The 18,618-nt window shown below is 47.1% G+C and overlaps 2 protein-coding genes across 4 annotated transcripts in view; both read right to left on the bottom strand.

Moving 5' to 3' along the window:
- Positions 1-340: 340 nt before the first annotated feature.
- mmaa (metabolism of cobalamin associated A) lies at positions 341-5,256 on the bottom strand. Of its 2 annotated transcripts, XM_056585036.1 has the most exons (7): positions 5,146-5,256; positions 4,458-4,888; positions 3,979-4,101; positions 3,424-3,594; positions 3,025-3,110; positions 2,557-2,706; positions 342-1,418 (listed from the first exon to the last, which is right to left on the bottom strand). In XM_056585036.1, the coding sequence occupies exons 2-7, from the start codon at positions 4,873-4,875 to the stop codon at positions 1,104-1,106; spliced, it is 1,263 nt and encodes a 420-aa protein (XP_056441011.1). In that variant the 5' UTR covers positions 4,876-4,888; positions 5,146-5,256; the 3' UTR covers positions 342-1,103. The 2 variants fall into 2 exon arrangements, with proteins under 2 accessions (XP_056441016.1, XP_056441011.1); XM_056585041.1 differs by lacking the exon at positions 5,146-5,256 and having other exon boundaries at positions 341-1,418; positions 4,462-4,547.
- Positions 5,257-8,250: 2,994 nt separating this feature from the next.
- Positions 8,251-18,618, bottom strand: part of smad1 (SMAD family member 1) — an 18,227-nt gene continuing 7,859 nt past the window's right edge. Inside the window, exons 2-8 of one of the 2 annotated variants that reach the window (XM_056586338.1) lie at positions 17,579-17,775; positions 17,123-17,490; positions 13,388-13,696; positions 13,009-13,125; positions 10,955-11,176; positions 9,198-9,454; positions 8,251-8,635 (exon numbers count right to left, since the gene is read on the bottom strand). In XM_056586338.1, the coding sequence (XP_056442313.1) occupies positions 8,492-8,635; positions 9,198-9,454; positions 10,955-11,176; positions 13,009-13,125; positions 13,388-13,696; positions 17,123-17,381 (1,308 nt within the window). In that variant the 5' untranslated portion in view covers positions 17,382-17,490; positions 17,579-17,775 and the 3' untranslated portion in view covers positions 8,251-8,491. Of the gene's footprint in view, positions 8,636-9,197; positions 9,455-10,954; positions 11,177-13,008; positions 13,126-13,387; positions 13,697-17,122; positions 17,537-17,578; positions 17,776-18,618 lie in introns of those variants that run through there. The other variant, XM_056586337.1, reaches the window with a different exon arrangement.

Here is an 18,618-nt window from a genome sequence, read left to right as displayed (position 1 = left end):
CGGTATTTTTACGGGAGTTTGGCAGATGCGTCTGTTGCGGCCTCTGTGTGACATGAAGCCTGGATGGACACAATAGAGATCCTCTGTGTTGGAGATTATGGATAATGGGGGGAGTGGGCGGAGTGGCTGGCTCTAAATAAGATGGCCATTAGGATAATGAACGACTGGATTAATATTGTATTTGGGAGACCTCTAGTGGTTGCAAAATAAACTTGTGTAGTAGAGAAAATCTGCCAGATTCAAATATTTCTACCGAGGTTGAAAATGTGAATGTGCCCTGTAGTCATTTCCAGTCAACCTAAAACAAAAAGTACAAAAAGACAGGCAGAATCAATAAATCAGAATAAAATGAAAATGAGGCTAGCAAAAAGGTCAGTCAACAGCTGATTTATTCAATTATTACCAGTCCAACATTGTTCTCCAAAAGAAAAATACCTTTTGGTTGGATTAATAACATACACGAAAGCTTTTTAAGAGCACCTGTTTGTGACCAAACCAAAATGGCCCGTTTATAATGCAAAGCTTTTCTAGGTGTCCCATTTAATTGAAATAGTCACATCCACAGATTCTAATTTTCCAGTTCATTGTGTTACAGCGGGACTCTCCCTGTGTAGAACAAGTCTTCCTTGTCTCTCCGCACTCCGTCAAATCAGGTCAAAGATGTAGTGTCTCAAGTCTCTGTTGCTGGGCAGGTATTGAGGTCAACCATCCCCTCATTGGTTACAGATCACCATCTCACTTTGGAAGGGAACTGTAAATCCACCAGGGCTCGGGGCGAAGAACACATGGCCCAGAAAGTTACAGCCGTGACCCTGACATTGTAAAGGGCCTTCATCTTTATTCCGCACAGCACTTTCAACGTGTTACAAAGACACACACATTAGGAAATCACCTCAGTGAAAGACATAACAATTACATACTCAATAATAATCACAATTGACACCCTTCCACTGTGCTTGTGTGTCAAATTACCACACTGCATTGTTGATATAATTCACAAACAATAAATACACCGGCGTGAATTCTGGTGTTGCTTCTGAAATCACGGGACGCTTTATGGGAACGGCCCAATCACATTGTGGTCCCGTTGCCCATGACGAAGGCTATGACGAAGAGGAGGTGTTGGAGGAGGAGGAGGAGGAGGAGAAGGCTTTGAGGAGCAGGTCGGCAGCCAGGCCCGGGGACACGGCCCCCCTGGTGACGCGGTCCTCCAGGTGGGGGAGCTCCCTCCGCACGGCGGGGTGCTCCCGGAAGTGTCTCAGGACGTTCTCCCGGATCAGGCTCCACATCCAGACCTTCTGCTGGGCCCGCCGACGGGCCTGCAGCTCCCCGCTGCTCAGCACCGCGTCTCTGAAGCCCTCGATCATGGCCCACAGCTCCTGGATGCCCTCCCCCGTCTCCGAGGAGACCCGCACCACCTGTGAGACACGCGCACACACACACACACACACACACACACACACACACACACACACACACACACACACACACACACACACACACACACACACACACACACACACACACACACACACACACACACACACACACACGGGGGAGGTCATGAAACAGCCGTCCACAACAGAGTCAGACGCTGGGGATCAGCTTGTGAAGGCTACACTGGATCAGGTCACACCAGGGTAGGCGCTGCGGGGATTGTCCAGGAGTGGGCACGTTCCACTGGACTTCTGATCCCTACCGGCCTCTCGACCACGTTTGGAAAATTGAGGAGGAAGAGGAGGAGACAACTACCGTTGGCTGAAATCCTACAAGGTAGGGATGGATAGGCATAAGGATGACAGAGACTGCAGGAAGTGAAGAAAAGTATAAGAGAGGAGGATAGGGGGAGAAGGCAAGAGAGCGAGGGAGGCAGAGACAAATGAAACAGGCCCTCATCTCACTGGGTGGTCTTCTGATTGGCAAAACGCATGACACAGCAGTCCAGCATTCAGAGCTGCGGTAGAACAGAGGTGGGAGGGAGGGAGGGAGGGAGGGAGGGAGGGAGGGGGCGGGCAAGCGTGTATCTGCCCGTCTGTGCATGTGTGTGCATGTCTGTGGTTGGCAGCTGGCCAGGTGGGCGGATGTCGCATGGGAGAGGCCAGGGAGACAAAAGAGGGGGGAGATGTGGTGGGCGGGGGGGGGGGGGGGGGAGTGGATGCAGGGGCTCATGGGACAGACTGCAGTACTGCCTCAACAACAACACAGGGAAGAATGCTATGACCTCATCACTAACCACGCTAACAACCCAACCACCCCACCACAACTCAACAGCTCTAGGGTTTCTCGTTGGGTCAATTGTGTGTGCAAATCTTGTGCTTTTTCACATTGTTTTCGTTGTTATTCCTCTTGTTTTTTGTGTAGTTGCTCTAATTTAGATTGTATGCTTGGTAGCACTTCTTGCGGACACACACACACACACACACACACACACACACACACACACACACACACACACACACACACACACACACACACACACACACACACACACACACACACACACACACACACACACACACACACACACACACACACACAGCTCTAACCTAACTCTACCTTGGGGCTCCAGGTCTTGGACTTCTTGCGCAGCAGTTTGAGGGCGCTGGTGTACTCGGTGGCAATCCTCCGCGCCGGGACCACCAGGTCTCCGTCGGACTTGGTGACCACCACCAGGTCGGCCATCTCGATGATGCCCCGCTTGATGCCCTGACAGCGGGGAGACGTCCCAGTGAGACATGATATTGGGGGAGCATGGATAAACACGTGTATAGGTGAGGTCTGTCTTTGGAAAGACGGCCTGACAGTTAGCATCTCAAACCATGTCCAGGACAGCTTGGTGTCACTTAAAAAGGAGAAAGGAAACGAATACTATGATTACTTAAAAAAACATATTATCTTCTATGTTGGTTTTCGGTATTCGAAAACTCCCTTCTTACATTTTATTACATGATATTAAAATGTACTAGTGATCTACCCTACTATGAACATTCAATCTCAGCCTCATGTACATCTCTGAAGACTGACCTGGAGTTCATCGCCCCCTGCTGGTGGAATCAGCAACACAAACATGTCCACCATGTCAGCCACAGCAAACTCAGACTGACCCACACCTGTAAACCAACAGAAACCAACAGAGAGCATACAACATAAAATATCCAACAAACGGATAAGGAAAGCTTTTGGGTTTGAATCCTGATGTCTGTAAGCATCCCTGAGCAAGACGACCTACCCTGCTATCTACTCCTTAATGACATGTACAATTATTTCCTAAATGACAAAAAATTCTAAAGGGATGATCAAATTCATAGCCACCCAGTGTGTCCCGAAAGTTTAGTGTACAAATGGACACGGACCCGAGTAAGTGAGTGTTTACTTTAAAACACCACCCCAAAAGGAGCAGAAGTGGCAAGTGGGGGATCTCACCTACGGTCTCCACCAGCACCGTGTCGTACCCGGCCCCTTCACAGAGCACGATGGCCTCGTTGGTGGTCCTGGTGACGCCCCCAAGTGTCCCAGAGGCCGGCGAGGGCCTGATGAAAGCCTGCATGTCCCGGGACAGCTCCGTCATGCGTGTCTTGTCGCCCATCAAGGACCCTGCAGGGAGGTCAAGGGTTGTTGGTGAATTAGAGAACACAGCGTCATTCTATCCTTGGGGAACAATGTTGATGGTAAAAGAAAAGGAGGCTAGCAAATGGGGAATTAAGGTGCTGTCTTTGCTAATGAATTTATCGAGTCCCCAACGTAAAGGGAACTAAAACATGCGAAACTAAAAACATATTTAATATAATACTGTTATAATCATGTAAGGGAAATTAAGTTAGAGATTTTCTTTTAACTAAAAACAGCATAATAAAGGGGAAAATACAGAAATTTTGATTTACAGTGTGACAATTAAGTGGAGGAGATATATCACACCAACAATACACCTCCCACCTCCTCATGGGACCCACTCGCTCTGTCAAGATGCCCTCACAGTACCTCCTGTGGTGCAGGAGGAGGGGTCCACAGCCAGCACAGACACCTTGCTCCCCCGCGCCGTCAGCATCTTGCCCACCACCTCGATGAAGGTCGACTTCCCAGCTCCTGGAGGTCCAGAGAGACCTACGGACGTAGCCAGCATGACGTTGAGCAAAACATCGGTCAACATCACACAAGAGTAATGTAACCATGTAATTGTTTGGTCATTAGGTTTCACATAAGCTTTGTTTACAACATATTACAGTATGCATATGTTAAAACATGCTCCCGTTTTTTATAGCTGGATCACAATTAAACCCCAAAAAGGGAAACATCCAAACCATGGACATTAATAAAATATAATTTAAAATCAGCAATGCATATTCTATGCTACTGTATGCTCATCCCCTAGTGCTCTAGAATACAAAATACAAAACTTAAAATGATTTCTCATGTCCGAGAAGTGAACACCAAAACCAAAGTAACCCCCAGCCACAGACCTACTCGGAAGGCTTCCGGTTTTCCTCCGTTACTCTTCTCCTGCTCCTCCCTGTAGGCCAGCACCCTCTGCAGCAGCACCTGGGCCAGCTCTTTCTTCCTCGGATGCTGCGTCTCCACCAGCGTGATGGACTCCGCCAGAGACGCCCGTTGACCCCCAATCAGCCCTAGGTACATTTTATCCAGGAGCCTGTTTTCGGCGGGGCTCAGGTCCTGTATATGCTGCCTGAAAGCTGAGTCGATGCTTCCACATCGAACGTGCTGCCCGGTCTGCGAAGGAGTGACAAACCTCCACTCATAGCGGACGTGAGACAGGGTGGAGAGTCCGTGGTTAGGGTAGTGAATCCGAGTGCTTTGAGGGACACTGACGAGACGGGGAAAGACTGCCAGGCAGCCGGCGAGAGTACTGGACCGTCCCATGATGGTCCTACATCTGATAAACCACAACGAAAACAGACAATTACATTTTCAAAAGCATATAAACATTACAGATGGAAACGCTTCGTCTGTGGTTGGGTCATTTATATGAAATATATTGAGTTGCCAAGAGTTTTTTATCCATGAGTTTTCAGACCAATTCCAATGTTTGTCCTCTCTTTCCCTTTATAACTTTGTAGTAAAGATACAACATACTACCCATTGGAACTAAAACATAGTAAAACATCGTTTAAAAATGGGGATGTACTTTACCAAGCGATTCATCGCCCGGCCTTGATGTTAGAATATAGGGTACATTTGCTGTGATTACAAAACATCTAACATAGTCCACACTGACCTCCTGCAACTTTTCCCTTTACTTCCTTTTTCCTGTGACGCGAGCCGCGTCCTCCTATCCGATCCCCGGTCAGCTGTATGGCGGTCCAATGCAGTTATTATTATTAACATACACATCATATCATCATATATTCATTGTATACACATTCCAGATGTAATATTTAGACACATTTAAAATTATAATGTTATACCTTTATTTACCTGGATAATTTAAAGATCTGCGTAAAAGTAGGCGTATTGGTCAACAGGGGGCAGCAAATACCATGTTTTCGACGTGAAATTCAGGACGGGCGAGTGGGAAGATCATCTAATGATACTTTAATCTGTTATTTTGTTCAGAAAGCGTCTCTAATAGCTTAGCTTTTTTGGGGTCCATCAACATTTGATGTTGATGTTTTTTTGTCCAAATGTTATATTGAAAGGAATTGTTGGTTGGCCCTGTTTAGAATACCCCACAGTTTTAACATAGCAATATAAACATGTAATCTAATTTTGATGCGTATCACTCGTTAAATACGACACCGCCAAGTGTTGTTTATATCTTATAAATATACGAGACCGGCATTTAAACCAAGACACAGTACCTGGGTCTGCACGACTTCTGGGTTATCCTCCACTCACACACACACACACACACACAACCACATGCACGCAGGCACCCACAAACACAAACAAGCATGCACACGCACACAGGCATGCACATACACATGCCCACTGTTTAAACTTTTATTATTGATTATAAGCATAATTTACATACATAATTAGTTGTATAGTTGCTGCTACATAATTAATTTCACAAACAAACCAGGAAGTAATGAGACGGAAAGAGTTGCAAGTAATGAAAATGTTTATTGAATCTTCCAGTATAGACTTGATATTCATGGAATAAAACTGCTTTTCTGGGAGTTGGACTGAGCAAAAACAGAATCAAACAAAAGACGCAATTTGTGAAAGTGCAGACAAATAAAACAACCAACACATTTTTTTTTCAAAATACAAAAAAAGATATAAAGAATATTACAGTTTGATAGCAAAAATTAACGCTCAAAGCATAAAACAGTCGAGATTCAAAATATCTATTTAAAAAACAAAAATCATATTACAAGCATCAGTAAGTGATAGCTACCTTCTCAATGGACAAATGAAAAAAAGATGCTCAGGCAAAACGTTTCCTCCACAACTGTCTTTTTCCTTTTTAGCAAGTTTTTTTGCCGAGTCAATGTAATGGGAGAATGTAGCTAAACCAGGGAGGGTATCACCCTTTCCCCCCATGTGAATCTGTGTTGGACAAGTTTGAAGTCCTGCTGCAGCACTTTAGAGAGCTGAGGACAGAGGGAGGGAGAGAGAGCTTTGCTGGCACGTCCCCCCCCCTTCCAGCATTAAATGTGTAACACGAACACTAACCATATTAGGCTTTCTTGCAGAAAAAAAAACAAACCAGACTGCACAGCACGTACTCTATTGATGAATGAATCTGAATCCTAAAATGAGCAGGAGTGTAACACACAAAAGGGGAGTGATATTTAAATGTTAATTTCTTGTTCGTCGTTGTATTGCTAGACCCCACCCTCACTCACTGATGAATTCTGTAAATGACCCCCTAATGGAAGCTCCCCCCTCTAGATGTCTGTCATATCAACTCCTTCTCTTCGTTAATTCATTCGGATTTAACCGATTTAACTTTGAAAAATCCCGATCCACAGTGCACACTTAGTCTCTGCATCCTAGTGTGTTCAGAAAATGTGTGTGACAGAAATATGGCCATGATTATCTAAAATATTAACTACCGTGTACCTCCTGCTGCTTAGTTAATACACATCTTTCAGTACACGCCAGGCCCACACCACTGTAGTCAGGCAGCAGATTTAGATCTAGCTAATTCACTTCTGATTGATTTTGGTGATCTGGAATGTCGCGTAACTATCCCATAATGCAACTCGGTAAAACCATGGACGGCCACACACTACACCAAACGAGGGACGATGGACAATAGAGTCCCAAAATATAAGAATATTTGTACAACAATGAATTACTTAATGACGGTGGTCACACCAGCATGGTTCAAAACATCGGGAGTGCTACTCAATGCTACCTTTTGATCTGTTCTTATGTTCATGTTATGTAAACCCAGAACCTTGGAGATCGTTGAGTAAAGGACACTTCCCCCTATGGCCCTGTTCTTTGCGGAGCGTCTCTAATGCCGCTTTTCCACCGCACATGTAGCTCGACTCGACACGACACGACTCGACACGGTAGCAGCGCTGGTGCTTTTCCACCGCAAATAGTACCTCCGGGACGTGGGCGGGGTCGTCTGCGCGAAAGGGCCGTGACGTATTTTTGTACGCGACGCAAACAACACCTACGTAACCCACACATGGACAGAACCCACATAACAACAATGGAGAACATCGATGCGATAGTAATCGTGTTCGTATTATTAGCTGGCATGTTGAAGAAGTGGAATATGTTGGCTGCGGCGCTACTATGGCTGTTCTATCGTTACCAGCATGGTTGCCATGTCGCTCTCGTGACTTCGTCACACTCTCTGGCCAATCAGTGGCCGGCCGTCTGCCGACGTCACCTTTTAGCATCGGCTCAGCCGCTTGGAACCTAGAGCGAGGCGGTACTAGAAAAAGCAGCCACTTGAGGTACTAGATCGCGGTGGAAACGCAAAAAAGGCGAGCTGAGTCGAGTCGAGTCGAGTCGTGTCGAGCTGGTACCATGCAGTGGAAAAGCGGCATAAGTCTGCATCGGGATTGTGAGGGGGGACCACTGCTGTACGTATGACTGGAGGAACAATAGCTTGTGAGAGCGAGATCAGGGAGGATACCTGCACTACGTGAAATGTTGTGATGTTGTCTGAATTATTACAGTTGGTCACAAAGATCAAGTATCTTCCAGTTGCATTACCCTCACACTCTTTACCCCCCGCCCTCCCCCACCCCCTTCCCACCCCTCTCCCAGACTGTGAATGTGCCCAATTCAGACCTCCTTCAAGTAAAACCACCCCCCCCACCCCAACTCCCTGGCTGGCCCTGATCACTAGTAGTGTTGAAACCACCACAACCGTTACCAATCAACTAAGAGTTATGTTAGCCTAAAGCGCATCACTGTGAAGGACCATCTCATCGCTATCTAAAATTTATCATCTTTTTTTTTCCACTATTTTGAACCAAAAAAAATAAACAAACAAACAAACAAACAAAATAATAATTGCTGGGGTTTCGAAAAAGCCATCGCTAAGGCAGTGTGTCGGACGGACCTAAGAGACGGAGGAGATGGGGTTATGGGGCGAGCCCATCTGGGTGAGCACCTTGTCCAGCCACTGCAGGGGCCCGTGCAGGTGGATCTCTATCCAGCAGGGTGTGCTCGTGACATCCTGCCGGTGGTACTCTGCGCCCCAGCCCTGAAGAGACATGGCAAGGAGAGAACGAGGGGGAATGTTTAGGGAGTCATTCAGCAAAGCTTGAATGTACACACGGAGACATAACAAATATGGTCGTACACAGTCAAACAAATCCACACATATACACTGACAAAAACACACACTCACGCACACACTCAAACACTCTCATGGCTGTACACACTCAAACAAACACGTATACTGTTTATACACACACACACACACACACACACACACACACACACACACACACACACACACACACACACACACACACACACACACACACACACACACACACACTCAAACTCTCATTGCCGTACACATTCACACAAACACCCACGTATACACACACACACACACAGACACACTCAAATACTCTCATGGCCGTACACTCTCACACAAACACCCACACACATAAACACACAAACACTCAAATACTCTCATGGATGAACACACTCAAACAAACACACATACACACCCACATCCCACCCCACACACACACACACACACACACACACACACACACACACACACACACACACACACACACACACACACACACCTTGACGAAGCTCATGCGTATGGTGCACATCTTGGTGAGCTCGTAGACAGCCTCGAAGCCGTGGTTGACGGACTGGGCCAGCAGCTCTGCAAACTCCTGGTTGTTGAAGATCTTCAGGCTGCAGCCGCTGGGGATCTTGCACACGGTGGTGGGGTGGAAGCCGTGGTGGTAGTTGCAGTTCCTGCTCTGGACGAAGATGCTGCTGTCGCTCAGGCACTCGGCGTACACCTCCCCGCCCACGTAGTACAGGTGCACACCTGGGGGATAACGGGGGGACGGAGGGGGAAAGAGGGAGGTGAAGGATCAATGGAGATAGATCTGGAATGCATGTTCACGTTTTTCATTGCACCATTGCTTGTACTTTTTTACTCTGTGGCATAGTTTTAGCGAACTTCTTGTATCTGTGTGTGGATGTGTACTCTGTCTTGGAGCGTGGGAACGAGTTGAGTTTGGAGCAAGAATTGCCTTAATTGGATGTTAAAGATTTTCGACACACTTCGCCAAAGCGCTCCAAGTGAGCTTCAGCACCATCCAAAATCCATCAAAGCATATAATCAATATTGGAGCAACTATACAACTACAAAGTAGTTGTCAAGTTTCCTAAAACAATCAGATATAGGGTGCAAGAAAGTGTAGTGTGTGTCTGCCCAGCCAAGGGTTAAAGGCAATGTTAAATTCGCCTTTTCTAAAATGCAAGATTCACAACCCCTAATGACGTATGATCGGTATGATGATGAGGACGTATCTGAATTACCGGTGAGTCCCTTTGGATAAATGCATCTGCTAAATTAAGATATACTACATTTCTATACTAAATACATACCAAATTACTACCAATTTTGACCCTGTCTCTTTTTTAAAACACTGATTTCTCTTTCTGGCCCAGATGTCGGTTGATGACATAAATTGTGCAATTCACCACACATCCTCTCCAAAGAGTGAACCATCTAATCACACCAGCCGTTTCAATTTTTTTTCTAATGCGTTCCTGGTGAGAATGTCGCTTGCGTGACATGATCACCAGCATGGAGCGAGCCAACTTATGAGCTGTTGTGCAATAGTAGTCGGGTAGGTATGAAATTATGATGAAATCCAAGGATGTGGAACTTCCAGTAGTGTCACCTCTGTCATCTCTCTGTCTGTTATCTGCTGTATCTCTCATGCTTTCAATAAACCTAATAATGGAACTACACATATAGGTACGGTTGCACTCCCAAATCAACCGCTCCATTAGCCTCCTCAACGTGTGGTTAATGCCCGTAGTGACCGCCAGACACGCATCAACTAGGGATGCCAACAGTTAACCGTTGATCTGATATTTTGGACCGGTTACGCATGTCGGTCAATCGGTTAATTTTCACATTCATGGCTACGCTTGCTAGCTGTCTGAGATAAACCAAGGTAACCAAGTCAAATGTACATTGTGTGATGCATCTCTTCAGTTTAATAGATGTGGCATAATGCTGTACCAAATGTAGCACCCAGGTGCTTTTCTGAGCCCCGCGGCTTCGAAATGCAGCGTCAAAGCTCATTGCATCAATGGAGGACCGAACTAAAAGGAAAGCGCCTTTTAGTTCGGCGCTAAAAGGCGCTAATGCAAAATTAGTTTCAATTTTGCATTACCGTTATATAGCGGTTAATGGGTGTCAGTCTATCGGACGCAAACGGACATCCCTAATATCAGCGGACAGGGCGTGGATCTGGGGGTCTCCCCAGCCCCGCCGGGCACCTCCCAAGCTGTCGACGGCCCACGCTACCTTTGCCGATGTGCCGCCGGGTGTTCTCGATGGTGGAGTTGCGGTTGACGTTGGACAGAAGGCCGAGGCAGAAGCGGTTGCGGTTGTTGGAGGGGTCGGTGAAGCCGTCCACCAGCACGCTGGTGGAGGACGCCTGGAAGGCCTCGCCCACGCGGTTGTTGAGCTCGTAGTAGACGATGGAGCACCAGTGCTTGGGCTCCTCGTAGGCCACGGGCTGGACGTCTGCACGGGGGGGGGGGGCCACAGGGGGAGGCGGTGAGAGGGGAGGGAGACGCAGATGGCGCACTAATAGACGTGCACACACACATGCACACCATAATTGTGGGACACACACACACACACACATGCACAAACACACACTCACACCCACATTTGCACCCATTAACAGAGAGAGAGAGACACACACATACACACACACACACACACACACACACACACACACACACACTTACATACACACACACACACACACACACACAATTGCTGTGTACATTTGAAAGCTTCTAAATCCACGCAAAAGTCAAATCCCAAAGCACCCCCTCCTTCAGGTTGCCTGAGGTCTGTGAGCCTGGCTTTAATTACCCAGCACCCAGCCACCACCCATCCACCCCCCAGGCATACAGAGGCTGCCAGCCCCATGGCATTCTCTGTGGGCCTGGGATTCTGGGCTGAGCCAGTGCCACCTGACCTCCACCAGTCACTCCCACGGGGGGGGAAATATCTCGGTCTATCTACACCAATACTTCTTCCTGAACTTCCTCTGTGGCGTGGCAACTGGCAGGCAGGTGTTTGTCTGCCTGTTCCCAGGATTGCAAGCCCAACCCTTCACCCCTCAGCTCCCTCCAACAATGGAGAACGATGTGTGTGTTCCCCTGTACAGGATGCAGCTTTTGAGGGAAGAAACTTCACACAAACTCTCCTCTCTCTCTCTCTCTCTCTCTCTCTCTCTCTCTCTCTCTCTCTCTCTCTCTCTCTCTCTCTCTCTCTCTCTCTCTCTCTCTCTCTCTCTCTCTCTCTCTCTCTCTCTCTCTCTCTCTCTCTCTCTCTCTCTCTCTCTCTCTCTCTCTCTCTCTCTCTCTCTCTCTCTCTCTCTCTCTCTCTCTCTAAACTCCCACTCTGCATTTCATCCACCCCTGTCATTGGGCGAGTCACTGCTGCAGCTGTTGCTCCAGATGATCCTGTGTTTTCTAGAAGCTGATCTTCCAGACACACAGCCAGCTGCTGTGGGCCAGGTGTGGGCCGCAAAACAAAGACATAAATCTAACAATCTGTGAAATACCAATGGCACACGCCTGATGACGTATGAGACTGATTTTGCTTGTGTGTCTGTATTTTGTGTACTTGTTGAAAGCTTCGATGCGGATATTAGATGTGATGAGAAATTAATGTGATTATTTATTCATTTCAAATTAAGAGTCCATAGGTCGAATATATACGATTTATTTCCCCTTCTGTTGCTCCGCAATCTTCATAAGTAGTAGTACAAAAAAAAAAAACACAAAAAAAAAACACAAACCCCCAAACCTCATTCAATGACGATTACATGACTGTGGTGTAGAGGGAGTATTAACGAAGCCACGCTACGACAAGGAGACCGCTAAAGCCCCGACAGCAGCAATTATCAGCGTGCGTTTAACGTCTAGAGGTTGTAGGTAATTAGCCAAGCTGATCCTTAACGAGCTCCTAGTCGTTACCACCAGCGGAGAGGACCTGCTCGTTACAAGGACTCGTAAAAAGAAATGCTAGGAGACTCGTCCTAATTGGCCCATGCTTTCAACTATCCCCACAGGGCCCACAAATGAGACAATCCTAGCGTGAGTAGCATTAGCACCCCCCCCTCCCCTCTCTCTTCACACGTCCGGAAATCATAGAGACCACTACATTTCATATGAGATCATTTTCTATTGGTACAGTTTTTATTTCCGCGTTCTCATAAAGTCTTGGAAATTGTTTGACTTTCATAATGAGGGTAATGACAGCACTGCGCATTGTGACAACACAGACACCACTATCAGTTTATATGGTCCATAAACAGTGGCTTTAGATGGACTTACCTGGCCTGTTGTTGCTCTCCACAGGAAGGATCGGAGCCAGTAGGTTGGTGTCCATTGGCTGGGGGCAGTCCTGAGTCATCTGCTCTTCTGGGGGCATGTAGGCTGGGGGTGGGGTTTCTGTTTGGGGAGAGAATATAAAACAGGGTAAAAGGAGTCGGATGAAGAAACAGTAGAAAGGACACAGATGCTTCACAATGCTTTTAAGGTTACAGTGCATTTACGACACGGGAGACAAACGTCTCCCATGTCGTAAACGCACTGTAACCTTTGACCTTTGCCCAACGCAAAACCAATCACCAAACAGAAAATGCGAAGAGATTTGAACCGAATTGCACTGAAGCAGTGATGGCCAGGTTCAGCCGTGGAGGGGGTCCTGTACCTGGCATCTGGAAGGGGCTGCCGGGGTCCGTGCTGCTGGGGGAGTGGGGGAAGGTGGCGCTGCTGCTGCCGCTGCCCGGCGAGGTGGGGTAGCTGTTCCCGGGCGAGTGGGGGAACGGCTGGACGGGGTTGGGCTGCTGCTGCTGCTGCTGCTGCTGCTGCTGCTGCTGCTGGGGGGCGAAGGACTCGGGGAAGGTGGCGTTCTGGGGCATGTGCGGCTCGTTCTGCTGCAGCGGGTTGCGGAAGCGCGGCAGCATGGTGTGCTTGGCGTTGAACTCGCTGTTCCTCGGCACCAACACAGGGGGCAGCACTGAGGGGCGGGAGGTGGAGGACAGCGGGTTGTTGTTACAGAACTTGGATACGTCGATGATTGACGACTTGTGACGCTGTCAATCAGGAGTTGTCTTGACTGTAATGCAGTATGCACGCTCAAAGTATGAAGCATTATTGACCTGTCATTCCACAGCCATGTAAGCTTCAGAACTTGTATCTTACTAGAATATAATATCCCCAAATTCCCCATCTGGGATTAATACATCCTCCATATGTTGATTTGGAATAGCTCAGTTTAGACTGATTTCCGTTCATACTGCTGAACCTATACTCTCAGCAACACTCCCCTAAGCTTGCTAATGACAATATTAAGTCTGTTCAATTCTGTTTAGCCTGTTGATTAATATATATTCAGTCCGTAATAATATATAACACAGCTCCTCATCCCATCTCCTTGTATATATCTTGGTTGTGTGTAGAGCATAACATACTGTATACACCTGTCTATTATTACTCTGCTCATTTAAATATATTTGAATAGACACACAATAACAGTAAGCTACAGAAGCAAATGTATACGACGATCTTGCATGAACTGTTCCTCTTTCTTGCTGCTCAGATTTCAGATTTTCTCAGCCGAAAGGGCAAAGAAAGCAAGGATATGTGCTTGGAATTGACCTTTGTATAGCTTCAAACCTCTCAGTCTGGTTAATTAAGTTACAGCACACACATCATACACACACACACACACACACACACACACACATACACACACAGCTGCTTTGTTAACATGTAGGTATGCAAACAGATAAAATAGTGTCTTTTAAAATAGATAAAAAAAGTGTCTGGATTCTTCGTTTTAAGTTACTATGGTATTTCATTTCACCTAAAAGAGGAACTGAATTTACGTATCCATACCTGGATGTTATATCAGGCAGAGTGCAGAAGAACATCTTTGCAAATTCTTTAAATGTCCGCCCCAAGACTGTTTCTCTTTAACCAGCTGCAAATGTCCTTCCCTCACTGACATCCACTCAGCTTAGAGAGATAGATACGTGATGCTACTCCTCAGGAATCTAGGAGTACATCAACCCACCCCCCCCCAATCAATAGACGTCTGTCAGTTCTACTGTGCTGTTGGGCAGAACATGGGACGTTCAGTTTGTTTGACGCACTCGTGTTTTGCACTCGTGTGTTGGCCTGTGTTACTGTGTGTCAAAATGTACCCAAGTGTATAGAGATATAGACTTTCTGTGTATGGGTATGTCCATAGTACAATTTCCAGGTGTGTGTGTTTTAATAAAATAGGCCTATGCTATGCATCCATGTGTGTGTATGTGTGTGCGTGAGCGTGTGTGTGTGTGTGCGTGTGTCTGTGTCTGTGTCTGTGTGTGTGTCTGTGTGTGTGTGTGTGCGTGTGTGTCTGCCTGCCTGCCTGCGTGCGTGCATGTGTGTGTGTGGCAGAGGCCAGGGTAAACCCAGGCTCAGTGTGTGTGTGGGCAGACAGGTGGTACAGGGTGGGGTCATCGTGGGCCCTCTTGTCCTAACCCACACACACACAGAGAAACACACACACACACACAGAAACACACACACACACACACACACACACACACACACACACACACACACACACACACACACACACACACACACACACACACACACACACACACACACACACACACACACACACACACACACACACACACACACACACACACACACACACGGCTCCTACTAAAACAGAAGTGTGCAGGGCAGCACCCTCTCCTTCCTTCTATTGTGTCAGGGTGATAGGCTTCCTGCCCCAATCTGTCTCACAGGAACACGGTGCGTACGCATGCACATGTGTGTGTGTGTGTGTGTGTGTGTGTGTGTGTGTGTGTGTGTGTGTGTGTTTGTGTGTGTGTTTCTCTGTGTGTGTGTGTGTGTGTGTTTCTCTGTGTGTGTGTGTGTGTGTGTGTGTGTGTGTGTGTGTGTGTGTGTGTGTGTGTGTGTGTGTGTGTGTGTGTGTGTGTGTGTGTGTGTGTGTGTGTGTGTGTGTGTGTGTGTGTGTGTTAGTGTTTCTGTGTGTGTGTGCGTGTGTATGTCTGAGGCCTCCAGTACAGAGCATGCCCAAAACAAAGGACTCATTCTCCCCTGGATGGAATTTCCTGCTCTGTCCTGCACACACACATACACACACGTTTGCGTGCGAATGAACGCAGGCACACACATCCACACAGAAAAACATCCCAGCCTTTCTACAGCACCCCGCATAGCCAGCTGTTTTGAGCTTGAACTTGTGGGAGGAAATTGATTTCTCTGCTTAGCCCAAATGCTAATAAATGCTAATCAGTAATATCAGACTAATATGTGCTATGCTAAATAAGAATCATCACACTGATAAGACACGTTACACAAATCAGTAAAATTAAAGTGCTATGGTTATTAAAACATTATGTTATGCTAATAAGTGACTCTAATAAGCAATATTTATTTGCTCTGCAAACATGTTATGCTTATAAGCAATAATACGCGATGTAATATTCCACGTTGTCTTCACCTCTTTTCCCTATCTCCCTTTCCCTCACATGCACATACTGGACACGCACATACTGGAAACGAGGTGAATCCTAGTTTCTGAAACAATGTTGAGTGTTTTGATAGGCTACTCTTATTTCCAAGGAGTGATTTGAGACAGGGAGGAGAGATGGACTGAAGTGTACGGAAAGAGTGAGGAAGTAAACATCAGCAGAAATCAAACCGCCGCAGGGATTCAAGGGCAAAGACGGTGCGGGACTTGGAACTTCTCATTTTGACACATGGCTATTCAGTTTCAGAAACACCAGGCAGCGATGTGTCCATCATTGTACAGCCCAGAGATACATTGATGACGGATCAATACCGTAATACCGGATAAGATATCACGACACATCATTTCTGATGCAGCCTAATGTGGAAGTGCTTGAATAGAAATATCGGTTGGTATTAAATGCATTGTTGAACTAAGGCATATAAATAAAGCGCTGATAAGGCCTAAAAAAAAATATTGTTTGGTTCCGGTTTCCGACCGACCCTGTCTATTTATGTGCGACCCAAATTATTTTATGAGCTTTAAAAAAAATAAAAAAAAATAAAAAAATGGATGAGCGAATTTTATCGTTTTTAAATGAAAACAACCTAACTATCATTCGCTGCCACTGGAAAAAAATAAAATAAAAATAAAATAAATTCTCTACCTACCCATGACCTCAACTGACAACCAACAGGAACCAAACTTTTTTTTTTTTAGGCCTAACTTATAGCAGGCATGTGCTCAAACCAGAACCCAAAGAAACCCACCCACATACACGCCATGCCCCCTGAAACAAGGTTTGATCTTATCCAAACCTCCATTAGATTCTACACATCATTTAATTCCAACACAATCCCATTCCCTGCAGAACAGACTCCAAAACCCCACCCGGGCTCCACTCACCGGGGCTGTCCACCCTCTTGTAGTGGTAGGGGTTGATGCACACGTCCTTCTGCTTGGAGCCGAAGGGGTACTCGCAGCACTCCAGGGCCTTGAGCTCGTGGTGGGACTGCAGGTCGGGCCAGCGCCACACCCGGCAGTAGATGACGTGCGGCAGCCCCTTCCGGTGGGACACCTGCAGCCGGCCGTCCAGCGAGCGCGGGATGGTGACGCAGTTGCTGACCTGTCCGGGGCAGCTGAGCGCCCGCTCCAGCTCCTCCATGGCCCCCTTCTTCTTCTTGAGCTTCTTGACCAGCGCGTCCACCGCCTTCTCCGCCCACTTCTCCTCCTCGTCGCCCTGCTTCCAGCCCAGCAGGCGCTTCACCGCCGGGCTGGTGAAGGAGAACAGCGAGGTGACATTCATGATGGGAACCTCCGCTGGGGGGGGGGGGGGGGGGGGGGGCTTGTGGGTTACTCTACCGGCTCCTTCTCTCTCAGCCTCTTGCTCGACCTGTCCGTTTTCTGTCTCTTAGTTTTCTCTGTAAGTAGGGAGGAACACTAGCGTGCTGGGATCCAGAGTTGTTGGCTTTGGTCCGGCTTTAAATGGAAAAACTCCTTAAAGCGTTCCTCCGGCGAGGTTGTCCATAGATTCTTGATTTCCAAGGCCTTGAAGCCACCTGCAAGATGAGACGGAAGTCAGAGAGAAGAGGGTAAGTATCATACAGGTTATAAACACGAATCATCTTTCACATAACTAGGGGGAATACATAAATCCCCTTCAAATTAAATCCTCAAAGAACCTTTCACTAGATTAAAGACCCCTGCGCCGCACCTCACGCTCTGTCCTCCCTAACACCGGTCCAACAACTAGTGTGGAGGTTCAACTCTCCCCCCTAACATATTTTGCCTCAGCATCTGCAGTCTCAGATTCGTCTGCATATCAGAATGCTGCTGACCTACGGAACGGAACATTCCGGACAATGTTGATAATGATGATGATGATGATTATGATGATGATGATGGTGGTGGTGCAGGGAAGAGCCAATGATGTCACATTCCACTTTCAGAGGGGTTGCTGGGAATCTGAGTCACGCTGTATGCTGCTCGGGCGAGCTTTGTTTCACACTCTCACATTCTCCAAATACCTCCCATGGTGTCCTATATGGACGGTGGCATTCGAGTCACCCTTTACCGGCCGCTAGCAGAACCGAGGCGACCCACATATCCGACATGACGGAGTGACCTTTCAAACGTGGAACGAAGTGCAGAACAAGGCCGGCCTATAGCGTACGTGAGATTTTTTCGTAAAAAGACTCCAGTGTCCAGTATAAAACTGTAACTGTGAAAACAGATTGAGAGGCAGCTACAAATACTCTTAAAAGGCCACTTCCTTTGTCTTGTTAGCATTTAATAGCAGTTGGTGAGTGGATGGCTGCTCAGAAAGTGTATAATCTCAGAGGGAGGAGGGGGGGTGTTGTTTAGGGGGTTTATGCAATGCTTGTTTAAACCATAATATGACA

The sequence above is a fragment of the Gadus chalcogrammus genome, chromosome 3, assembly GCF_026213295.1.
Source record: "Gadus chalcogrammus isolate NIFS_2021 chromosome 3, NIFS_Gcha_1.0, whole genome shotgun sequence".
Classification (NCBI taxonomy): Eukaryota; Metazoa; Chordata; class Actinopteri; order Gadiformes; family Gadidae; genus Gadus; species Gadus chalcogrammus.
Note: the sequence above shows the minus strand (reverse complement) of the source record. Positions and strands in the feature narration are given on the sequence as shown.

Coding starts and splice junctions, on each gene's coding strand:
- mmaa (XM_056585036.1), bottom strand. CDS start 4,875: ATGGGACGGTCCAGTACTCTCGCCGGCTGCCTGGCAGTCTTTCCCCGT. Junction 3,111..3,423: donor GGTGCTGGTGGAGACCGTAG/GTGAGATCCCCC, acceptor GTTGGTTTACAG/GTGTGGGTCAGTCTGAGTTT. Junction 1,419..2,556: donor CCAAGACCTGGAGCCCCAAG/GTAGAGTTAGGT, acceptor CGTGTCTCACAG/GTGGTGCGGGTCTCCTCGGA.